The sequence below is a fragment of the Cloeon dipterum genome, chromosome 1 (genome assembly GCF_949628265.1).
Source record: "Cloeon dipterum chromosome 1, ieCloDipt1.1, whole genome shotgun sequence".
In the NCBI taxonomy this organism is placed as follows: Eukaryota; Metazoa; Arthropoda; class Insecta; order Ephemeroptera; family Baetidae; genus Cloeon; species Cloeon dipterum.
In genome coordinates this window covers 31,073,824-31,099,389 of record NC_088786.1, presented here as the reverse complement: position 1 = coordinate 31,099,389, position 25,566 = coordinate 31,073,824, and the positions used below count along the sequence as shown (strand labels likewise).

The window sequence follows — 25,566 nt, the reverse complement described above, 5'->3', positions numbered from 1 at the left end:
ATTTTAGTTCACTTAGTTCTTAAAATAATATTCATTGAAACTAATTTACATTCCAACCTAATTAGGTAGAGGAGTCAATTGCAGAAAACAACAACACAGTTGTCCTTATCAGCGAGGTGCACTTTCCATTGAAAACCTTTCTTTGTCTGCAAATAGTTCAAATTCAAGGCCACGCTTCAAATTCTTACATTCTCCCTGTTATCAGCGGAGGAGGACGAGAATGGAAAGCGCGCAATTATATGTGTATTGTAACTTAATCGCGATCAAGTGCAAACTTGATAAAAGCGTAAATAAACACCGTGCAGACGCAAAGATAGTCGTCGGCTCGCGCGGAATGTGGGCAAGGGTGAAATAGAAGAGACTTCTCTTGCCTGCAGCTGCTCAAAGCACGGGTTCTTTTATCTGGTGCCAATTGTGGCAATGCGATGATGATAAGACAGAGTAATTAATTGTGTCAATAGCGTAAGCGCGCGGATCAAAATGCTACGCTCATGTATGACAGGAAAGGTAATTAATGATGAAATACTAAACTTGGGAAACTGAAAGGTAAATTGTTAGTGAGGTAGTTGCCAAGAAAATTAGCTTTGAAACATCAAAGCCAATATTGCTATAGGCAGGAAAATCTGATTAAATTAATATTGAAAGATCTATGCTTAACATTAAATATTAAAAAATAATTTTTTTTTCTTTTTAACAGTCATAAGAAGAATATAAAAATTTCGTATGATGTTGATTTCATTTTTCTTCAAATTTGACCAAAAAATCCTCAAGATAGTATTTGAATTTGTAAAATATTTTGCTCACAAGCGCATTTTTATTCAAACAGCGGAAATATGGCTTGAATGAATTGGAGGGGCATGTTCAGATACCTAAACGGAGCAATGATCAAAACACGTCGAACCCTCGAATTAATAAAACGAGGCAGCGGCCCCGATGACTGCTATTGATACTCATTCGCACGTAATTCCGCGATCCAGGATATGGCGCCAATCAAAAAGGTTATCCATTCAAAATCTGCTCACGCCCTTAATCGCCAGCAATTTGCACAAATCTGCGTGCGTTGGTGTGGATCGATCGAAGCCGAGGGGCGATATAGTGTGATTAAAGCGCCCTTCGCCAGGGCTGCTGCTTCATTCATCCCCTCGGCTTCAAAGACTCGGGGCCGGTGACCATTTTAGCTCATTCTCTCATTCACTTTTGACCCTGCGCCTAACTTTCTTTGGGTTGCGTCGTTTTGCTTTCAGCTCAAATTAGTTTCTTTGCTCCGCATTTCCACAGTGGAAACGCCGTCGTGGGAGCTGCGAAATAGTAACGAGTTAGTTGCTCCCACGCGTATGAAAAACACAATTTCCCAGATGCTGCCGCCGCCGCCGGGCCGCTCTGCCTTCTACTTACATATGATTGGTGCGTGCATAAATTTCCAGACTGAATGATTGCTATCAAGTGGAGCGGCAGTTGTGATTATTTTTAAAGCACCATTAGCATTCGCCAAGAGCAGTTTTACTGCCCCACGGCCCATTCTCGCTGGCAATTTTATGTTCAGCCTGCTGTTTAACACGCACGCACGGGGTTTTTGACGACAGAGTCGTTATTTTCGTTTTCAATGTAATGATAATTTCGATTCAATTTTATTTAGTGTTTTGATATTTAAAACAGGTTCTGGTGGGGGAGCATTTAAATGCCCATTCATCGCTCTTGTAGATTACGCTGACATGGTAAACAAACTTCGATTAGTGACAATGGGGCGATTCATGTGCATCGTCTCTTTAAGCAAACTCGACAGCCATTGAATTTTATTATTTGCAACATACCCAGCATTGACAATTGGATCATCCTTATTATTTTGTGACATGAGCAATTAGAAATAGATTGATTGTTTTGAAGGACGTTTTAACAAACAACAAATCTTGTAATGAAATTAGGAGAGAGCTAAAGTAAGCAAGTATATGTGCAACTACTCGAAGTTTGTCTGTAAATGCTTCCCTTCTGGGTGGAGTAAACTGCCATCAAAAGCCCAAGTACTACAAATGTAAGTGGGTTAGGTATTAAGTGCAAAAATTCGCCCGTATAGCGAGTATTTGAAGATGTCCCATTCAATCTAAAGCTGCTACTGCTTCTTGTTGAGTTTTAAAATAATTTTTGTTTGGTTTTAATGACAGTTTAGTGAGAAAAATACAGCATGCTCCGTGTATACCTATATAGAGCAGAACATTTCTGTAGAAATGCGGAAAAATGAAACGCTCGCTATACACCGAGGAAATTGAAAAAAAGTAAAAAAGACATGTGTAATTTTTCCTCATAATTTTTATTCTTGAAAGGCTGTATGGAGTATAATTAAAGAACGCAATTTTCCAGAATAGATGGTCTTTTCCTATTTAAAATAGTTGTCCTTTTAATAATTTATGCTGTAAAGTGGTCAAAGCTTTTCGAGATTTCATTAATGTGATTTTTTATGCTAAGAAAGAGTGTCAAAAATAAGTTATGTCTTTCTTATAATTTTATCAAAGACGAATCAAAAAATTTCTCCTGCACCCAGAAAACGCGATTCGCAACGGGATCAAGCGTCCGAGGTGGAAGCACCCCCGGACACCCGGAGGGGAGTGTCCGCCGGGGTAGGGGTGGGGAGTGGCCGGTGCCAGGGGTAAGGAGGACGCGCGGGACAGGTGTCCGCGGACTCACCACGACAAGCTCCTGGTCGGACGAGTCGAGCAACATGGTGTCGCTGGCCGCGTTGAGGCCGCCGGGGGTGGCCGAGGAGGCGGGCGACGAGGTGCCGCCCCCGGCGGCCTCGGCGCCGAGGCACAGCATTCGGCGCAGCCAGAGGGCGAGGCGGGGGCGGCGTGGCCGCGGCCCCCGGCTGCAGCAGCCGCAGCAGCAGCAGCACGAGGCCGACGGCCGGCGGGGGTCGTCGTGGAGAGGAGCTGGCCGCATCGGAGACCGGCGGCCGCCACTGCTGACACCCAGCTACACACTGGGGCCGCCAGCTCTGCAGGCAGCAGCCAGCCTGCCCCAGCCTGGCCAGCCAGCACTCCCACACATCGGCCAGCGCCGCCGCACGATACTCCGCGCTACTATCGCTCGGCGGCTGGCTGCTGCTGCTGGAGCCCAGCTGCCAGCCAGCCAGCACAGCAGCTCTCGCTTTACCTGCCTGCCTGCCTGCCTGGAGAGCGCGACTCGTGAGAGAGTGCCGCGCCGCCGATGTGGGTCACGTCGCCGGCCAACGGCCTCGCACGCAGCCCGGCCGCCGCGGGCGCACACACCACCGCCGCCGCCACCACAGCACACACACGCTCACACGTGCATGCACCCCCGCGCCTAGCGTCAGGTTGCCCAGCGAGGGTGGCTCGACCTTGGCCGCGTTCTCTGCGCGTTTGACCTGGCGTGATGCCAATTTAGAACACTACCAGTTCAATTTAAAATTTTTTCCTAATTTTTTCCTGGATCTTTTGTTGAACAAATTTAGTTTTAGATTATTTCCGTGATTTTTTATAAAAAAATCCAGTTTGACCTAACAAAACAAAATTGATTAGTCTACTCTGGCTTAATTCCAGCTGGAATGAACTATGGGAAAAGACTCAAGCCCTTAATTACTATATAGAACTAGCGTTTTCTTTGGTCTGTTTGCCAAAATTGGTTAAATTTCAAAAGATTCCTCAAACTGATATCAAGATCTAGAAAAATCCCTCAGGACATCGAATTAATTAAGTGATTGCTCTAAATCCGCATACCAAATCAAAATATTCGCTTGTTAAGAATAAATGTTAGGTGCTGCGTTTATAATGATCTGCATATTTGACAAAGGCCGCAGCTTGCTTGGATGGCGAGCCCTCGGAATATCACGCAGCTTTTGATGTTGAGCGCAACCACAAACGCACAGCAATAATGAGGATCACTGACTCTCCGGATGCCTTTGCGTTAGGTCAAACTGTTAGAAAACCAAAGGCCATTTGGAACAACCCCTTTGATGTGCCCAGAAAAGGGAATGTTCGAATCAAACAAATGAACCCGTTTTGCTAAATCTCGCGCTCGCTCAAGGGTTGAATCCAAGGGATGAGTTGCTCACTCAGATTCGTTCCGACGAGAGTCTGCCGATGGAAATATTCGCCACTAGAGAGAGATTTAGCCTGAATGGTTGGCACGCGATAAAAGAAGGAAGACGATATTGCTCACACGCCGGGTCTGTGAGCGGCGTAATGTTGCCATTTGCAGCAAATCTCGCGTCTTCCTTTTCATCGACAAGCTCATCGTGCACTACGGGAGATCAGCGTCATTTCGACCGCCAGAACATCTAGATGAATTACTTAGTCTGAGAAGGGGTTCCAAAATTTATATTCTATTTTATAGGAGAAAATCAGAAATTAGAAATGTTTCTTAATAGCTTTATTTGTCCCAATTGTCGCACTTTATCGGGGGATTGTGAGTAAAAATACTATTTTCCACACTATAATTTGATATTGTGGTGATTTAAGCATTGAATAAAACCTGCGCAGAGATCAGATAAATCTTTTTTCGCATATTGTCAGACTATTTTTGTCATGACGGAAAAACGGGAGCCTGTTTGCTTTTACGAGTACAGGATGCTTAAATATCGGATGCAAATCAACTTTTCAATGGAGCAGGAAAGCAACGAGGCAAAATGAAAAACGGGCTCGAATTTCTCGTGGCGTTGGCGGAGCTCCAGTGCCGCGTGATCCGAATTAGACTGGCGTCAACAAAAGAAGTCAATCATCTGGAGCACCGAGGCTGTAATCCCCGGGTGGATGATTTAACGCGCTGGTCGGTTTCGCGAGAAATCGCAGAAAAATGACACCTCCCGTGTTCGCCGTTGTGGCGAAAGGAGGATTTGCCAGTGCTGCTGATTAAACCCCAGCGTCGTCTCTCGCTCCCTCTCAAATCTTTTCTTTTTTCCAGCTGAGTTTGCACGCCAGGGATTACAAGTTTTATTTCTGCTATGTTCAACGGCGTTATTAGTCTTTATTGTGATGCAAATATGAGAGAGGAGGAAGAGAGAAGACCAGAAAGCGTTTTTGCCGAGTCGTCAGAGACAAGAGTTTGCTCGTGTATACAGCCACCTCACTTTTTGTGAGTTGTGTAGAGCTTTTCCTCCTTTTTACATTCAATTGATTTGTCTCCGGCAGAAACACAACAAACGGTCTGTGATTTAACGAACTGTATAAGTTTTGTCGGGTTTTTGTCCATCTCTGCGGCAACAGCTGCAGGGGTATAAGGAAAAATGTGATCATGGTTATTGGTACAAACTTTGAAACCGGCAGCGCAACATTTCCTTTCATCACAACATAATCTAAAACCTTGTCTTATTTTCTTTACGCAGCAAGAAAGATCAAACAAATTGTAAAGCCTAAACGAACATGTCTCTTGGACGCCGCACCGCCGATTGTGAGTTTTATCGTTTACTCAACAGCCGCTGGATGAGGCGGTTGAAAACTTGTCAGCTTCTTGTCCGGCGTACTATAAAGTCTTTGTCTTGCGACCATCAAATTAATTTGAAATCAGAGAGGAGAGCTAGTCGGTCGAGCCAAAAGACAAATTCCACCTGCCAAGATCAAACAGCAGAGTGCGAGAGACGCACGCGGCCGACGGGGGAAGAGCGTCCGTCATAACATCACAAAGCAAGCACCAGGCTTTTTCAAGTTTGATTTCCAGCCGCAAAAGAATCCGCATCTTATTAAATTGCACGCAGGCGGAAAGGGTCGTGGAGAGCTAGGCACACAAGCAGGTTGTGCGGAGACAAACAGAAAGTCACCCTCCGCGGACTCAGGTGCCCGTTGCCGCCGCCGCACACGACCCCCGGAGACCTTGTCCTATGGGGTGACGCGCGCCGGCGAGTGAGCGGCGGCGGGAAGAAAGAAGGGGTTGCTGGTCGGAGCTGCTCTGGATGCGGATCCTGCTAACAGATATTTACGGTAGACGATCGATACGGCACTCGCCCGCCCACAAAAGCAAACCCGGGCGGGCAGGCACCAGATGGGGCACCTGCGTTTGCCTGAAACGTGCATCGCACGCTGCAAACAACACTCTGTTTAATAAACATATTATATAAATTGGATGGAGCAAATTTGAAAGCCATTTATGGAATTGGAGGGCATGTTGAACATATCGAATTCAATGGACTTCTCAAGGGATCTCGCTATCAGCACTTTAGTTTATATAGCAACAACTATAGATTTCTCCGTTACCTTCAAGGTAATACAATCACTTTCAAAACCTCTTTTTTAATATGGTTATATCCGTATCTTATTAAATTGCACGCAGGCGAAAAGGCTCCTGCAAAAATGTATTTCTCCTTCAAAGGTCCAAGACAAAATGCTCCACTTGCAAAGTTTAGTATCTACAGTACGCTGCCGATAATGATTAGATACTGTTCTCATTGATTGTAAACGAACCAAAATTTGAATCAACGTGATGGTTTTTAGCTGCCCCAGTAGATATCTTTAGTCCAAAAATATGTTTTAAATGGAACTTGATATGACTACGATGATTTATCAGTTTTCGGCTACACGTAGCCTTTTTCTTATTTTCTTTGCTGTGAATCACATTATTTATGTGATAATACAAACAAAATTCTGGAGCAATTCAGCAATTGCGAAAGCACTTGCTTGAAGTCATGAATAGTTATTTTCGATTTTAAGGTACTTCCGCTGCGATTTTAGATTAAATCCTGTTGCTTAAAATTCTTCACTTAAAATGTTTTCTTTCGATGTGTTGAAAACCAAAATCAGTCCAGCCAATCGCTGTAGAAACGTCAGCAAAGATTTTTTTATTTTGAAAAAATATTTTTCACATTTCTACGGCGATTGACTGCACCGATTTTTTTGTTTGTTTTGTTTTAGAACACCAAAAGAAACAATTTTAGTAGATGAATACACAGTGGCAGAATTGAGTAAAAAATATCAGCGGAAGTTCCTTAAAATCACAAGTAACTGATGGCGCCTTCTATTGGTGACTTCAAGCACTAAGGGCATTCGTAACTGGTCGGTGAGTTGGCTTTTTAGAGGACTTAACTGGATACCCTCTCCGTTTCATTTTAACCATAATGTAGTGTGTAGATTCAAACTAATTAAGAGTGTTTTAATGATCTGCTTTTTGCATTTTGTGGTTTGACTTTTTATTATTCCCGAGGAGTGTAAAATTGATCTTAAATGCTAAATGAAATAACAAATTATTTAAAAGCCGCAAGTGTTGCAAAGCAGGAAATTTAATTTCCTGGATTTCCGTAATGTGCAAACATTTTACTTTAATATCGGCTGAGAATTTACCTTCGGCAATCACGAAAGAATGGCATCGTTGACAATTACTTATAGGACGAGTCAAGGATACCCCTGGCGCGAAAATTGCTCCTCACTGGGCACAGATTCGTTCAGCGGCCGCGTACGTCCATCGCTCGCGAGGTGGATGCGCCCGCCGCCAACCGGCCCTGTAATTAATCATTTGACTGACGCAGCTCACGCGCGCGCCACCAACTAATTATAATTTGCCCGAGCTTTGAACAAGTTTGATTAAGGCGTGCCGAATCGGTGAACGCCGCATTTTCCGCGAGCTTCCACCGTCTTTAAACATGCGACCAACTTTTGCTTCTTTTCCGACCTGCAAACTTGGCGGCACGCTGTTAATTTTGATCCGCACAATATCGTCCGTCCTCTGACAGGCCGCCGCGAATAAATGAACTTCGTCAAACTCGCGGGCGCTGCTTCATTAAAAGAGGGCTCTGGCCAAGTTTTTTCTCCACCGGCAAGGAATCCTAAAGTTTGCACCACAAGGCGGCCGTTTTAATTTACGACTGCAGAAATCTCCCGCCAGAAATTCTTGCTTTCATGTTGATAAGTTTCAAAGCTGGTTCTTATCTTTCTCTGGGAAAAAAACAACTAAAAATCATTTCGCTCTCTCGAATCTCGCCTGAACCGAAATTTTTTCAATGAATATTGTACATCGACGTGTGTAAAACCGGGAAAAAGATTGTTGACATTTTCCATTGACAAACAGCGCAGCATTATTACCGAATTGGAAAAATGTGTCGTCAGCTCTGCGGGACACGGAAAAATTCGCATAGCAGCGAGAGCACCCTTTTCAATCGACGCAGGCCGAAAGTATGACAAAATCCGTTTCCAATACGCACACACGCACGCTAATAACAGAGACGAATTTCACGTCCACCGCGCAAACATGCCGAAATTCCATTAATTCCGTTCAGCCATTCATACGCAAACATAAATCAAATATATATTCATGCCCGCGTGCCCTGGCCGTTAATACACACACACTAACGCAGTTTTTCCGAGCTGTCCGCCGCAGGTGGAGCTGCGGCGCAGCAGCTTTTCCTGTGTTCAGTCGGACAGCTTATATGTGTGTGTGTCATCAATTTTGCTGCCTCCTTGAACAGACGTACAAACGCTCGCACACGCATGTAGTCGCCAATTACCAGAGAGTCGCTCCATTGTGCAGCACGGCGTGCAAAACTCTGCAACCCGCTCAACTCGCTCTGCTCGTGCGCTCGTTTAATAACAAATCCAATTATCACGGCACACGAGGAAAGTGGCTGGAAAGCGTACTACGTATACGTACGCTCGCCCGGTGCACTTTTTCCTCGCACGTATATACGGACAAATATGATACGGCAGGCATAAATTAAAGTTTAAAGGGGATTAGTTGGCTGCTCCGACTACTGCATTAATACTGTTTGCGGCACACGGGAGCTTTTTTAGCACGATCTGGTCGATATTCTGGTTCAACTTTGGGGAAATGTAATGCATTTAATTGGATTTAATAATTTTTAACTCGCTGAAATATAGGAAAAGCTATTTGTCCATAAAATTAATTATTTACTACAGAAAAACAAGGGGTGAACATCAACTAGTGCTTATTATACAGTTTCATTTAAATCGATTATTATACAGTTTGATTATTGGTTACGTTATATATTCGGTCTCATATTTAAAATCCTTGCTGAAGTCTCCGACATTTTTCAAAGATTTCTCAAAATGAAACAACATGCACGTGGTGGAAAAAGTGGATGGATCCAATAAATCCGGTGTTCTCAGGAAAAGTGTTCGTCGGCCCGGCAGCTTTCCTTTTTCTCGTTTTTTCCTCTGGCTGCTGGAAAAGCCACTCTGCCGACGACGATATTGACATATCGGGATGTCGCAAGCAGGAAAAAAGAACAAGCAGTCTCTTTTTCTCTCGCTGCTGCGCGCTTGTTGGAGCGTGTATGTGTGCGCTGTGTACTTTCAAAGGATTATGGAGAGGCTTGTCTAAAGCGGGGATTCAGCGGCAAAAAGCAGGCCTGCGTGTCTACCACCGCAAAATTGCCATCCCTTTTGAGGAAAGCCGTCCGAGGCGCTCCTTGCCGGCGTCGCCTGGGACAGGTACGTGGGTGTTTATTTAACCCTCAAAGCAACTGCTGTGCGCGCCTGAGAAAATTAATTCCAAGAGTTAAAGCGTGCGGACGTACGAAATCTAAGGGTAGAAGGCTTCGCCGACGAAGGTTTTAATTCGTGCTCAAATAGGGATAAAAGTCGCCTGCCGTGCTGGCTTTGAGGATGATTTCGTGAACTTTAACTTAGATCATCTTCCCTCGGATTTTGACTTTGTTTGGTTTTCTCTGAGCTCCGGCGGAAAGGATTACGATGAATTTCATTGCAAGCTGCTAGAGCGGATTTTGATGGATGGCTAGTGTTCTTGTAAACCCGTGCGGTTTCGCAATTCCCTAGAGCTAACACTTCGAAGCATGAGCCAATATCTTTTTTTTAAATCTAAAAATTAAAACACAAATTTAATTTTCCCAGTAACGGCACCAACGTGATTATGCCCATCTGGAAGACAAGGAACACAAGAGATTATCGTAACCAGGTTTCCTAATCATGCATAAATCTAGCGGCGAGATTGGAAAAAATAATTGCGCGTCTCACAAAGTGGCAATCATTTTTTCCATCAACGCAAATGACTCTGGAACGCAGTTTCAATTTCACGTCCTTCAATTCGCGAGCACTCGTCCGGCGCACGCATGTACTGCGCGACATGACGCCGCGTCGACTAATTTCGCCGCATGTGAGAGCGAGCAGAGCGTTCGTTCTCTTTGCCGCCGCCCGCCGGCCTAAGTGCACCCCCAGGGGCTGGTTGGGTGGCGCGGCCAATGCCACGCGCGCGACACACGTCCAGGTGCGTCGGCCGGTGGGGCTGCCACTCGGCTGGATAACAGGTGGCGCCGCGTGGCCGGTCTGCTCCATCGCGCCAAACTTTTGCACCCACGTTGTTGCACGATCGGTCGAGATGCGCAGCGCAGCGGCAGCGATTTTACGCCTTGATCGATGATGATGTTGTGCAGATTGATGAAATATGCCAACAATTTCATATCCACTCCTCGTGAATATATTAAACTCAAAGTCAGATGAAAATTCTCAGAAAATGGTTTCAAAAGAATTTTCTGATTAGCAGTACAAAGCTTGTATTTTAAACAAAAGGTTTAACAGAATTAAATTGAGGTCTAAAATATTTTTAATTTTGATTTTTACGCTCTTGAACTAACAAGGATGAAAGGTCTTAATTGTAATTAACAATTAGGGATTTTAATTAGTTTAATACATAAAGGGAAGAATTCAAATTTTTGAAAGGCAATAACCGTCTTTAAATGTCTCAAAAGTTAGGCTGTTTGTTGTTGCATAATAAGAGACATAATCGATTAACGGTGAGCTCTTATAAATTTCCAATATGAATTTCTCTTTTCTTTCAAAAATGTAAAAAATGGTATATATCTGGCCAAAGTTAACTCTGACGGATTTACACAAAAATTATAATCAGAAAGTTACATTTTTAAAAAAGCCCCCTTTAAACCAAATTCATAAAAACGAGGCTATCATTATGAATTTTTTTCCCTTTTAAATGTCTTCTGAACGCTTCAGTAATTCATTATAAATTAATTCAAATGGTCCTGCTATGAATACCAAATAATAGATCTTAGCTCGTCTTGAATTATATAAAGATAAATAATTTAAATAATCATCTATATTTTGTTAAAATACAAGAGGACTGAAAAATCAGTTTGGGATTCAATTTAAAAGAACTCGCCGACCATTTTTTATGAATTATATCCTAATATATCGAAGAGAATCATTTTTAAAACACTCTAGCAAATTGATGCAATTTTAATGGAATCTTGTTAAGGGTAGATCAGCATCAGATGAGCGTGTATGAACCACTTAACATAAAAAAAGATCTCTCACGGATCCAAGAGCTAATGCAATTGGGCGTTGCACTTCGCCAAACAAGCTCACCCCTTCCAGTCATATGCACGCGTGTGCCCGATGCATTATGGCCGCGCGTAAAGATGGAAAATCACATTACGACACAGGGGCAAATTTCGCCTTTGAAATTGCGGGGGAGCGAGAGAGCGAGTGATAACCTTTTCCTCTCGCCGTCGACAGTATTTTACACTCGGGTGACGCAAGCGAATTATTAACCCCGACGCACTCTGTCGTCAAAGCGGGGGCAACCGAATCAGCGCGTGGGCGCAGTGAAAATTTGCGTGAAATATGCCGTGCGATGGCCTAAATCACATCTGGCCAATTTACCGACCGTTTCCGCCTCGTCACAATTGCCAAATTTCAAACAAGTGCGGCTCATTTTCAGCGAGCTCTCATCAAAACGAACGCGGAAAAGTTGGACGGCTCATTAATGATCTGGGTTTTTTAGTTACTGACACAGGCCGGCAAATGTATAGAGAGGATTAAAATAAATTTACAGGGAAAAACAGATCATGTACCAGGTGCGTGTGACTCGCGGTTACTCCCGATAAAATTGGAAAATCAATGATTCTCATAAATATAATGGCTTCAAATTTATTCATTTATAACAAAAATGATTCATCAGGTGGCAATACGACATAATGCCACGCATTTGCTTGGCTTTACCACCCTGATCGAATCTTTTTTCTTTATTTTGGAAGTTGCAACAATGATTAATTTCGCAATTTCGCAAAAGCCATATTCCATTCGTTGCGGAGCAAATTGCACGAGCAGAGCGAGAAGTGACCCAGAGGCCAATGACTGGGTCGATTGGCAGGTTGATTGGAGTTGTCAGCCAATGTCGCTGAGCTGGACTGCCTAGCCCGCGAATATGCATGCACATCAGTATGCGCCACGTGACGCAGCATCTGTGGATCCATAATTATCGGCTAAAAGAGGTGCTTAGCAAGCCTGGTGCATTAGCCGCTTTAATCAACCTATCAATCGCAGATCGCAGCAGGCGGCAATCACTCTGCTGAATTTAATTATAATGCTAGCGTGACCTGCAAAACCAGAGCGAATATTAATTTTCAATGTGAAACTCTAATAATTTCACATTCATCTGGTTGCTTGTGTAAATTCGATAAAATATATGGGATTCAAAAACAGATATTTTCATTATTTTGCAACATCAATAAAAGAAAAATTATGTTTTTTTACAACCTCACGTAGCAATGGCGTTTTCCCCATCGAGTTTTATGATGACGAAAACAAACACTCTTGTGGCCTCGATATCCGTTTTTTTCTTTCTAATTTCCTTTTTCTCCTAGCAGTAAACACATTTTTTTATCCACCACGGATTGCACAATATCCAGACTCCAGGGCCTACATCTTATTTTTGCAAAGAACTACATCAGTTTGCGTCATGGCATGTGCAATGAGGTGTTTTGTTCTCGCACGCGTCCACATGAGACTGTGGGAAATGAGTTTTTTATTGTCATTTTCTCTTTTCATTAAGAACGGCAGAGAAAATTTTCCAACTCGAGCCGCATACCGACACCCTGATAAGCACTGCTCGAGCTTCAGTTGCACCACCAATGTTTATTAACGGTGTTTCCAGCAGAGCTCTCACTGCACTGACTGGCGATGTTGAGTTCCACGACAGCCTGTGTGAACACATGCCTTTGACACTGTAAGTCTAGATGTTGTTTTTAATCATGATGGTGCAGAGAAAGTTGCAGCGCAGTGCAGAAATTAATACAAAATGACAAAGACTGCGAGAAAGAAAAAGTGTAACGTGGGAGTTTAAATATTTTTCTTGCAAAATGCCCCAAGAGAAATTTTCCAGCGTGAATTCGAAGCAAATAAAAAGCAGTTTTAACGCCCCTCTGTTAACCAGAAATTTACGGTGCGTGTTCTCCGAACCATGCAATTCCAGGTGTTTAGGGGCTGGCGTTCAAACTTTCCACATAAATCGCACTTAACGCAAGACACATATCGCACACCGTGGGCGGAAAAAGCGGGCCTAATTACTTTTCATCAGCGTCGGCGCCGGCGAATCCGAGCCGGGAAAAATTTCTCGCTGCCGTGTCCAATTACACAATTAAAGTGCGCTCGCCAGGCTAATTAGCCGCTAAGCTAAACTCATTTCGTCTCGTACCGTCTCGGCTACTTTTTCGCATGCTAATTCCCGACGAGCATGGACCGTCAGCAGCCCCTGCGGGCGTCCGCAAAACTAATTCCGCCGAGCTGTTTGAAACCAATTTGGCTCCGGTGGCGGGGATGTGAAAAATAGTCAGATATGCTTGGACGTTACGGCCTTCACCCTATCACTGTAAAAAAATAAATAAGTTTCCCTCCTAAATTTCATAGGTCTATAAGAGAAAAATACGAAATATATAATTTGTAAATAACCACTACGATTTAAAGGAAGTGGAAAAAATATAATATAAATACGCTTGGCAAAAATCTGGTTATCAGAGTGCCGTCGTTGGAATTTTCGTACGGCCACTGCGTTAAAGAAACGTTGAAGTCTCATTTTTTGGCCATTAATTTTAGTTAAACAATTTGAGAATTCTCTTCAAACAAAATTATACTCGGCGGAAGAGTGCATTTTGTCAAGGCGTTGTAATCTATGTGCGAAAGTGTTTAATTGCAATTAGACGAGGTGCATCTGAGATTAATCACATCTGTACTGGCACGCTAAAGAGACAAAATTTTGAAAAAGAATTAAATCAGGGCAACAGGATTGACGTGTCCTAATTTCCATCAGCCTTTTGATTCATGATGTCGCAATAAACAGCCGCTTCCTGTGTCCAGCGCTTGTCCGCTGACGAGGTGACCAATTTAAAAATTGTTTTTACATCTTTTGACAACTATGAAATAATTTTTATGCTACAAGCTCTTTAATCTTGCTAATTTGACTGCTTAACAATTCCAGAAATATCTCGGCCGATCATGTTTCAAACAAATAATTTTATTTTTCCAGCTATCTCGCACACCCCTCTGCAGCATTGAGCCATTTTAATTTAGCCTCGGTGGTTATGTGAGCAGCCAAGCGAGTCGCATTCTCACACGCGTGTCCACCCTCCCGGGCTGAGTGCAATTTTAATTAAATATTGATTCTCGCGCGCAGCATAATTGATGCATGTCATGTGCACTCTGGCATACAGATTTGAGCGCTGTGACCCGGATCGGAGCCGCGAGCAGGCGCGAACGTAACTATGTTAGGTACTTGACCGCCGGGAAAAGAAACTGAGTGAGTGAGGAGAGTGTCGCGGATTGCACAAAAGAAATGTACCGCGAGAGCAACTCAAGTGCGCCTCTTCTCATCATTTCACGCGAAGAACGCGTAAGAGGAACTAGTGAATGCAGTTCGCCAAGATCGGCCGTTCAGATCTCCTCTACCTTTGGTTATGTCCATGCAAGGTCAAGCCACTGTTTCTCTATAACTTGCAAGTCAGCTAAATATTCATGGAAATTGTGCCAAAATTTGCAAAATTAATCTGATTCTTCATTTATTTGTTGCATTTTATGGAACAATTACAATTTTTAAAAGAGCATAAATTATTCATTCGATTTTTAACTGGTAAGGAGTTAAAAAATTATTTTATTGGCTGCATCATCTAGTTATTTATTTCAACAAGTAACCCTTTTTTGTCCGCGTATTAATCAAAACGATCTAAGAAACTTTTCTTTCTCGTTTAGCTAAATTGCTAATTTCTTCCAGATCCTTCTTTGCACGGAAATGTCAACACGATGATTCCTTTTTGGCAGACACAATAAAACACCAATTTAATCAGAGTCAAGGTGAGAGCATGAGGAAAGTTAGAACGACAAATTGCTTTTAAGAGGAAAACTGTGCCCATTCGTGAACTCCGCCTTCTTGGTATTCATCCTCCAAGTTCTAGAATTGAACCAAATTCAAAGAGCAAAAGCCTTCTTATCAATTTCTTGCTTCGCGATAAAGAAACCATGAAATTCCAGAATATTTTGAAAGAAATCTACATAATTAGAGTTATCAATTTTTTATTTCCACTATAAACAAAAGCATTGGCACGTGTATAAAGCAAAATTCGCTAAGAAAATGACCTGGAAAAGCAAAAAACGCAACATTCTCTACTCCGAAAATTCTCAAGTCAGAGTGACAGGCGTTGGTGCAAACAATTTTTTTACCGCAAGAATCGTGTCAGACCGCATACATCAAACTGTCACGTTACATAACAACGCTTCTAAAGGGGCTTTCCATAGTTCATAAATAGACCGATTCTTTCCTCATATTGCTAGACTTGAAGAGATAAGATTTACAAAAATAGCACACCAAGAGCGTCAGCGATTATCGAGCTCCGAGTGGGTCAGTGGTTATGCAATGCCGCTACACACGCCGGTCAATCAAGTTGCATAGCTGCGAGTTTTGCAGGCGCTAATCCAATGTTCGTTAGTTGGCGATTTTTGTCTTCTTGGAAACAATTTGGAAGAAACTTTTGCACGCAATCGGTAGACCTGGGATCGATTAATTTTTCCCTAAGCTTTCCAACTGGCAACTAACGACATACCTTTACTTGGTAGTAATAAATATTTAGTGTCCTAAAATCACTTTGTTATTTTAAATTTACAAATGGATCATGGATCACCAGGTAAAATAAGATAACATGTCATGCAATCACTTTTTAATTTTTCGCTCATGCTTTGGAAAAATTGAAACTCTGCATGCATGAGGATTACAAAAATTAAAAATTTTTATCAAGTCAAGGATATTTAAAAATAAAAATTCCTAGCTAAAAATTCAAATTTTAATATCTGAAAAAACTATTCTAGTCAGAAAAATTAGGCCAGCAGACCAAATTTCGTAAGTCTAGAATTTAGGACATAAATACCGCTTCCAAGGTAGATTTTTATTTTATTTTTGCTTCGCCTTTTGATAGCTTTTGATTTGGTTTCGAACACTCGGCGCAGGTCGACATGTTTCCCTGGCGTCCGAGCAGAAGCAAAGCAGACATCTTGGTTCCGTTTTAGAAAGCCAACGCAATTAGGCGGACTTCCTGTTTACGAGAGCGGCGGAAATTTTTCGACTGCGGCCCGGAGGTGGGACAAAGCGCTCTCGCGAGAGGCAGCTGGTGCGAGAGGCCAGCTGAAGCTGAGCCGCGGTGCTCGAGGTGGCTGGCTCGTCTGCTTTTAAGCTAAATTGGATTCTCGGAGGCAGCGGGAGCGGCAAATTGGCAAAATAGAGGCAGGCACAACAGGATGCAAAGACCGGCTAACCCAATAAGCAACCGCCGACAAAAATCCGAATCCGCAAATTGAATTCGGTGGGCCAGTGCATGGAACTGGAAATCGAGACGCGAGAGCGAAAGGTCAATAAATGCTGAGAGCCGCGCGCTGGATCGATTGCTGACCTCCTTCAAAGTTTCACGTATTATCAGGCAAATGCAAGGGGTGCGCGCAGCCATGTTTTGTTGATACACCGCGCTGCGAATTTATTCTGCTCTCGATGCCTCGCAGGCAGCGCAAACACGGAAAATTGCTTACTGCGTCTAATTTATGGATGATTGAGCGAACGAGCGCCGCTCCGAGCATTGTGCCGTCGCTCTTCAAGAGCAATATTTATTCGAATATCATGTGGAAAACGATTGACAGCATATATGTAAGTCTGGTGGAATTCCAGCTGGTTTATTGCCTCACCCTCAGGGGCAAATTTATTTAATTGCACACAGGGCGAAATTTATAGGCCACACACAAGTCGCAGATAACGGCTGGTGATTTAGAGAGCTGACTCAAGCCAACCAATTTCTGCTGCACACAATAATACATAAGTTTCCTTTGGTAATCCTGCCCTGGAGCTCAAAGAAATCAACTTTTAATGTTGGCCAAAATGACTTTTCCATAGGGTCTAATGTCTGATTTTGTACAATCAAATTTTAAGGGTTTGCAGCTACCATGATTTTATGTAACAATAATCATAATACTGAAAAAACAATCCCACCATTTATTTAAAAAATACATCGCTTAACCAACTGAAGCCGATGGAAGGCTGAAATGTTGTTGGCATAATAAAACAAACAAAAATTGAACCCACGTGAAATAATACAAAATATTTACAGTTCAGAGCATTGCAATTAATTAATTAAGCGCCACGAGTGTTTTGCCAGCAAACATCAACAAAGGGCGCACTCTGAAAAAGAGTTTTGTTTGAGTGTGTGCCTGTTCCTTGGCCATCGGGCGGCTGCAGTTTAATTAAAACTAAACACACCGCGCTCCGCCGTGTCCCAGAGCTGACCAAATTCCCAGAGAAAAAAAGACCTCGTCTAAAATGCGAATTTTCTCGTAAGCGCATAAGAGCAGAGTCACGCGCGCGAGAGCTTTTTAATTGGCGGCTAAAGGCCGCGCGTGCCGCGACGTAGGCGGCCTTTGTCGCACTGTTGAGAGCACATAATAATAATAGGGAATGAATGAATGAACAAAGCGGCTTCTTCGCCGCTCGCTTTGCGTGCTCCGCGTGCTGAGAAGGCTCGTCAGTGAGCAGATCAAATTTAGGCGAAATCTCTCCATAAGTGAGTTGATCGGCCATTTCCGGTTCTATGCAGTTTAAGATTTTAGGCCTTTGACCTTGACCTAGGTAGCTTTAAAAAATTATTTAGTGTAAAAACAGATTTTTAAGGAAAAGCTTACATAATCTTAAGATAGACAAATCTCCCTAAGCTATAGATAAAAGAGGAAAATTAAAATAAGAATGTTATCGTTGATAACGTCCAATGTCATTAGAAGATAATTTTGAGTGTCGCACAAATCCAAGTGCCAAAAGCAAATAAATCTGTTTTGGAAGGCGGGATTTTTGCGTTGAATATTATTAGAAGGTTCGGAGCCAAGCTTAGACTGTTTTCACCCTTTTTTCTCACCTTAAATATAAGGATTTAATTTTTTTCCATGGTTTTGGGTCATTTCAATAAGGTCATATACTGAGGGTTTCACTAATCGATTTTTTTAAATTTTATTCAAAAATAAATCACAAGTTTTCGAAAAATCTCTTTAGGTGTCTTAGCAAAAGATAAAAGAAAATATTTTGGAATAATTTTTACTGCGCAACATTTACTAATCAGGCAAGCGATTTGATAATATAGATATGGTTTTAAGATAAAGTTTAAGCAGTTAAAGATGATTTAGGACTGCAAATACGGTTTTATACTTCGACGAATTATAAGTATAAATAGCTCTTACGATTTAAATTTGCACGTGAATCACGTGATTCGTGCTTAAAACCGATCATCTTAAATTCCAAACCTTCAACAAAATCAACCTTTTCTTTCCGATTGACCAATGTTAATGCAGCACTTCGGAAATGACCATGACGAAGACCTCAATTAAAAAATCGAATTACGAGTCTACGTTAACGGCAATAAGAATTCCATACGGGAGATTAGTCACATCCGCTCGATTGTATGTGTTAAAGAGCGGCATTCGCGTGCCTTGGTAAATGCCAAATTTTCGCGGCCTCTATACCGTCCTCATCACCATTCAGTCGGCCAACGTCCCCTAAAAGCGATGGGTATCACTCACCCGCGCCGCTGACTCACTTTTATTGCACGCGCGCGCGTACGGCGCTGTAAACGCGACCTATGAATATTTTAAGCGGGTTTCTAGGTCACATGTTTGAGAGGTATATAAACTGGCGACCTTGGAAGTTAGTGAAATACACACGGCGTGTATGAAAGGAGAGCCAGGAGTCGTTACGTATTAGGTGCGAACTTCTCCAAACCCTCTCGTTTTCGGCCGCTCTCGCTAAGAGACGCTGATGATGGCGTTTGTTTATTTTTCTGATGCACACACCGCCTTAAAGGAAAGAAGCTCAGCACACAGAGTGGTTGCTGCGATGAGAAAATCGCCTCAGGCTGATTGCGCGAAGGTGCGTCTGACTTAGCTCGAGCGTGCTTCAAATCGGAGCCTTTCAGACGGAATTCTCGGAAAACAGGTAGCCAGCTTTCAGATCCAACCGAGAGTTCACTCAGAAACACTATCCGTTGGTGTCAGCTCTAATCATTTTAGCGCTTTATCTGATAAAATCAAGAAAGAAGAAAAAAATACTTCCTTGCACTTTATTTCATGCTGGTGGCTTTTAATGAAGATTCAAATGACATTAAAATGATTGGTTACTATATTTAAATAATGCGGAATTCCCTAATGGTTAAGAGATTTGAATACTAACACATCCCTTCCCTTTAAATGACAAGCAAATTTCAACGTGTTACACTGCTCTGACTAAGCAAATATGATTTGTCGAGGTCATGGTTAAATATTAAATTGCATGATTTTTCTATCGTTAATCGACACCAGCTCTAAAAAATCCAATGAAGTTGTAAAAAATATTAGCTTTGCGACGCCAAGATAGAGGAGAACCGGTATACATTTCAGTTCTGCTATTCAAATATTTAACTATTTGCTTACAATCCTGAATAGTTTTAATAGTAAAATACCAAAATAGAGAATAATTTTATCTCTTAGCATTTTATTAGATTTTCCCCTTGATTTAGAAACGGCTTTGTCTGCAATCACAATTCTCGCAAAGTAAAAATAGAGCTGTATGTAAGCAAATGTAAAGCACGAAACGCCACTTTCAAGAGGCATTTTCTTTTCGCTGACAGGTGCCTTGGCTGCACTCGCTTGGCACCCAAATAAATAATTCACACCGACTTGCATGCATATATTCCCGCCAGCCGACGAGATTGGCGTGCTCAACTTTGCGCTTTTCAGTTCGTGGCGTCAGCAGTCTGGCCCGAAATATCTGCGGGTGCAGCGGAAATCTGAGCTTTGAAAGCGCTTCGTCCTTAACTCTTATTCGAAAGTAAAGTACTGTTGCCTGCCAACATTGCACTCGCTCAATTACTCTCTGTCAACTTACTCGCCGCCTTCGTGAGCAAACAAATTTCTCGACTTCTGCGACGACGACGACTCGCTTCGCGCGCCAACCGGGGTGTTCTTTTTGTTTGTTTTCGATTTCGTATGGCACCGTCGCCACGTTAACCTCTTTCTGCCCGCCCGCTTGTCACGGGAGAGGCTTTGGCGACAAAATTCTGCCTCGAATTCGCAAAATAATTGGCTATTCGAGCATCAGCATGGCAAAACTGTATTTTTCACCACGCAAAAAACAAGAAGGGGATGTTCAAATACTCAATGTGTAATATCCCTATAATTTCAGTTCAATTTTCACATATTAAATTTGAATTTCTGCTCAAACAGCACAAACCAGTAAGTAAATCATCAATCAATCCCAAAAAAATGCAATTATTTCAATTAGTTTAGCACTAGCAGCATGATGACGTAAAATTACTCTTCGGCTGGCCCGCAGGACACGGTATTGCACGTCAGAGGTTAAAATGTGTGACAATGAACTTGATTTGCAGAGCAATTTGCGTAGTGCCAGTCAAGCAGACAAACACATAACAATTGTGCATACAAATCGCGTCCTCTGCAACCGGCATGTGATCGGCTTGCGCGTTAATGAGCCGTAAACGGCGCTCATCTGGCCGTGACCGCAAAGATTGTTCCGGCGGTGCCACAGACCTTTAGCCAGCAGCGATACTGCACAAATTCGGAGCATTCTTACACGCGTGGCACTCCCTCCGTATGCGGCGGAAAAGCGGAAAAGTGGCTGGCTTTTGAAAGACAGCTGGGCTTGAGCGGCGGAGGAATTGGAGTCGCACACGCTGTGGTACAACAAACCCACCCTGTCTGCTTGTTCAACTGCTCGGCATGCATTCGACGTGTGAACATAAATAAATCTGCCAGCCCGCCTGCTGCTGACTCGCAACAAACGGGTGCTCACGACAAAAACTAAACCAGCATGATCAATAACTCGGAATAGAAAGGCTATTGCGCTCGGATATGTGCATGCATTCGATTTGTATGCTGTGCGTGCTTTGGTAATTTACTCAAAATCCATTTGTTATTGTGTACAAATCGCCCACGCGCCGTGCAAACGCTCTGTAATCAATTGCGACGATGTGTTGATGTGTGAAAGTGAGAGGCCGAGGTCTGCTCAATTATTACGTGTTTAAGATAAGCAATTTTTCTCTGAATTTTGTTTTAAAATATTTTTTGCTTAGTTAGTTCTAATCTGATATCAATGAAAATGTGTAACATGAATTTCCAGTTATTTTGTTTGAATGACTGTTCTTCGGAGCTCTTCAACTGGAGGCAAAGGTCTGACGTCTGACGAATAGGGAAATGCACAAGAAATGATCGGCAAAAAATAATCAAATTTTAGGAAATTATAATATGATTGAAATGAAAATCGGCCAACAAATGGTTCAAAGAAGAAAACAGACCGAAAATATGGCATATTGTTATTGTTTATGCTCAAGATAAAAAACAACCTTAACAGAAACGTTTACATTAACGTATTTTTCTTTTTTCCATGAAACACATAAAATAATTAAATTGCACACGTGGAGGAATTAACTTTAACCTATTTTATAAACGGCTCTACTATACACGTGTGTTTATACAGGATGGGAGGCTAAGTGAGAATTTGAAGAGAAAATAGCCGAAGCACGTTCTCGCACTGTGAAGCTGCTGATGAGCTCCTTTTACTTGCAACTTTTCCGCTAAAATGGTTCAATCATTTAACCGTTTCAATGATTCCTCATTTATAGAACCGATCCCGCATATCTGATGATCTTTGTTTGAAATCAAATGATTTTCCTTGCATTATTCTACAGCTCCCAACAAAGTAGGCTGATTTGCTCTTGAAAGTTGTTTTTAGCTTGTGTGCGTACGAAGAGAAGAATAACATTAACTTCCACCTACTTAACCAAACTCAATTGGCAGATAACTAGGCTCGTTAAAGCAGGAAAATTTTGCTCCTCGCGCAAATTGATCGCAGTTGGCATGTAAAGAAGGCTATGACTGGCGCACTTGAAAGTCTGCAGCTTCAAACGATTTCCCGGAAAGCGGAATTGATTGCCGAGCAGAAAGATAGAGAGGCTCTTGAAAATCAATAAGTTTGAAAGTTGAGCAGCGTAAAGTTTGCCTGCACCTAAACTCCTGCGTCCAAATATACAAACGAGAGCGAAATCATGACGCAAGAGATAAAACAAATAAGGGGTTGAGCGCGAGCCCCGGGCGTTTTTATTGCGCAAAAAGCTGCCTGAGCCCGGTGTGATGAGATAAACGCGCTGCTTTTTCCCTAAATGCAATATTGGATCCGATTATCTCGTTCTCGAGCGCGCACACACACGGCTCTGACCGGGCAGACCAAGCGAAGGAGCGGAATAAATAATTCTGCTGTCATATGAGCGCTGCTTGTGCTTGTATTATTTGCTGCCGATCGGCATTGATAATAAGTCCAGCCAAATGCGTGCGCTTATCGAGACCGGCCCTCACTCGCTCCAGCTCCACTCTAGCTAGCACCCAACTGATAAAGAGCAACGAAAGCCACCGATAATTCGCTGCCAACGCGCATATAACACGAAAAGTCAACTGAGCTCGTCAGTCAGATCGGCTGTCGCGTAGTTTACACAAAATGCAACGATGAAAAAGACTTGCCATCGGGGAAAAATAGGAAAACAGAACTGATAAAGAGGCATATTTTTTGGAAACTAAAACCTCGAAGAAATGAAAAATAGTAACACATGTCATGTTTGTTTCAAGAGCTCGATTCCTGTGGTTTAAGAAAATGGGAAAATCGTTTTTCAAGTAACCGCTCTCCTTGATGACGATGAGATATAAAAATTTTCACTCTCTTGCCACAATTCTTAACGTTTTTCCGTCTTTGAATTTGCGGCTCCTATTTATTCTACAAGTAAATCAAAATGTAATAAGAGTTCTAAGATAAAAATGCGTTAATGACTTTAAGATAAATGTTCTTTAAGAACCAGACCACTCCAGTAGCTTATTTTGTTCCCTTTGTTTAAGCTGAAGCTTGAAGTTTGAAGTGGCTTTGATTAATTCAATTTGAAAAATGGACAATGAGATAAGGTCGAGATTTCATCAACTTTTTTTGCCGAAATGCTATTACAATGGTTTGAGGTCAACCTCGGCTGTTAAGCAAATTACGATTTCATTAACATTTTCCGCTAAATTTTAAAACTTTTACTAAAAACGATCAAAGTCAGAGTTTTCCTTAATGGAAAATACAATTTTTGGAACGTGCATATTGCTATAATTTTTTCCTGAGAGGTAAAATGTCATCCTTGTTAATTTCGTAGTTAATTCAAAATCGGCAGAGCCTACATACAGTTTGTACTAGTAACAAACGTATATTGGGTTATCTCAGTTGCTGAAGAGCCTCCTGAGCATGCTCCAATAATGTCTTGGAGCCATGCGCGCGGTCCAGTCTGGTAGGTCGACTTTGCTCCGAATAATTGGGATAAACCGCTTTTGATCAGTCGCAGCAGAGGAGGTTGCGCAAAAACGCGAAGTTTAAAGAGGTGATTGGCAGTTATTTGGACCGGCGGCGAATGTAAAGCGCCGAGGCCGTCTGCCCGCTTTTTGCTCGGCTACTTGTTAGAGCCGGATCGTTGCAAATATATACACTCTCTCGCACCGTAACGTGGAGCGTGGTGGAACCGCTGAAAGCGCACGCTCGACGCAATTCAATGTGTTTTTGCGGACAGCCGGGATGCGGCGAGCAATGCGACACAATCGGCAACGAGGCGTCAGCCTTTATACGATTCGACTGTATTATTCCTGCTCGGGTCGGTCTACTGATAATAAGATTCATACGCCAGCTGATAAAAAAAAAATGATTAATGCCAATGACTCAAAGTCGAATTTACACTCATCACTGTTTCACTTTTTATGCAGTAGGTCTCGTCACTTGACGTTGATTCAAGATTAAGATGCTATCAAAACGTGATCTTGTTTGTGTGCAAACGCAAGTGGGTGATTTTTTTGTGTATCATAACTGAGTTTGGAAATCACGAGGAAGAGTAACTGGGCATGGCTAACTCTTCAAAGTATTTTACAATATGATAATTTCTGTAGCTATACTTATAAGGCCTGCAATGGAGAATTTCTGAAAACAGTGTCACGTTAAAGCTTTGTAGCTGAATCCATAAAAACCCGTTCTCTTTTTGGTCAGGCCAAGACTTGATGGTCTGTCTGTATCCTTTTTAGCAGTGTTTCGCAGTGATAGGTTTTTTAATAAGCAAATCTTGATATGTTTTTTTTATTCCCTCTCTTGGCCTGTTTTGATTAATCGGAAATTTTAATTTACTGAGAATTGAATTTCATGAAACGCAATGTGCAAACATTACTAACAAGATAAGCACGATAAATATGTTCTCAATTATTTTTTTCTAAACTTTGACCGGAATACTAACTTAAAAAACGATAAGAATGAACAGCAAATCAATTTGAATATGATCTAACTTCTTATACTCTCGCTTGAAAGGTGGCAATCCCACACATTCGCTCCACTTCAATACTAATCTGTCAAGGGCAGACCTTTAACACATTGCGATAGCTATCGAGAGACAGATTAGAATAAATAATTGACAGGCCGCGGCGCTGAATTCCTGCTCCGAAAATACGATCGAGCGGTCAGTGAATGAAAGTTTGACCCAACAGTTTTCCAGCGCGCCAGCGTTTACATAATCCTTGAAAGTGCGTTGGCAACCAACACGGCTCATAAACCTACAAACTAATCCCAGCGAAGGGAATTTCAATGACCTTTGATCAAGTTGACATTTTCATCCTCGCCCGCGCGCGCTTCGAGCTTTCCGCGAGGGTACAAAAACACCGCGCGATCCGACAAAACTTTTCGCGAGATTCGCACAGCAGTCTTGGTACAATTATTCCATCCGCCGGCCGCAGAGTTGCCATGGTTACAAACACCGTCTTAATTAAACCACTCCATACCCTTTGGCGTGCACCACGTGACCAACCGGCCGACGGAGTAAAAAGCAGCCTTATATACTAATTAAGCAACCCATTATTATAGTTCGCCGAATGACCAGAACTGCGCTTTCAGAGAGCACACATTCAACCTAATTTAGTTTTCAACGTTTTTGCCGGTTCCCAGCGGTCGGCGAATCACTCCTACCTGTTCGATGATGAGTTGTGCGTTCTCAGGGTGGACGACCTGCCACCGCTGGGCCTCTGCCCTGAACGTCTTCTTTTTTCCGGACTTGATGCCGACACACGCCGTGTAGGGGATCATGCCGACGACTGGCGTTTTCGGCCGACACAACTCAAACTGCGCGTGTGTTTTCGTTCACGCCTGCATGGAGCAAGTGTGTGTGTACGTTGTTTGGGAGGCCGCGTGCGCCTCGACTGTGAGACTGCCTTATTCTGCACGCCCTTCCCTCCACTCCACCGCCACACTCACACACACACC

The 25,566-nt window shown here is 42.6% G+C and overlaps 1 protein-coding gene across 6 annotated transcripts in view; it reads right to left on the bottom strand.

Annotated features, from left to right (window-relative positions):
- LOC135934275 (high affinity 3',5'-cyclic-AMP phosphodiesterase 7A-like) overlaps window positions 1-25,563 on the bottom strand; it is a 65,245-nt gene extending 39,682 nt beyond the window's left edge. For 2 of the 6 annotated variants that reach the window (XM_065475896.1, XM_065475895.1), the window contains exon 1: window positions 2,680-3,029. In XM_065475896.1, the coding sequence (XP_065331968.1) occupies window positions 2,680-2,931 (252 nt within the window). In that variant the 5' untranslated portion in view covers window positions 2,932-3,029. Of the gene's footprint in view, window positions 1-2,679; window positions 3,032-25,272 lie in introns of those variants that run through there. The other 4 variants (XM_065475897.1, XM_065475893.1, XM_065475892.1 and 1 more) reach the window with 4 other exon arrangements.
- Between the last annotated feature and the right edge of the window lie 3 nt (window positions 25,564-25,566).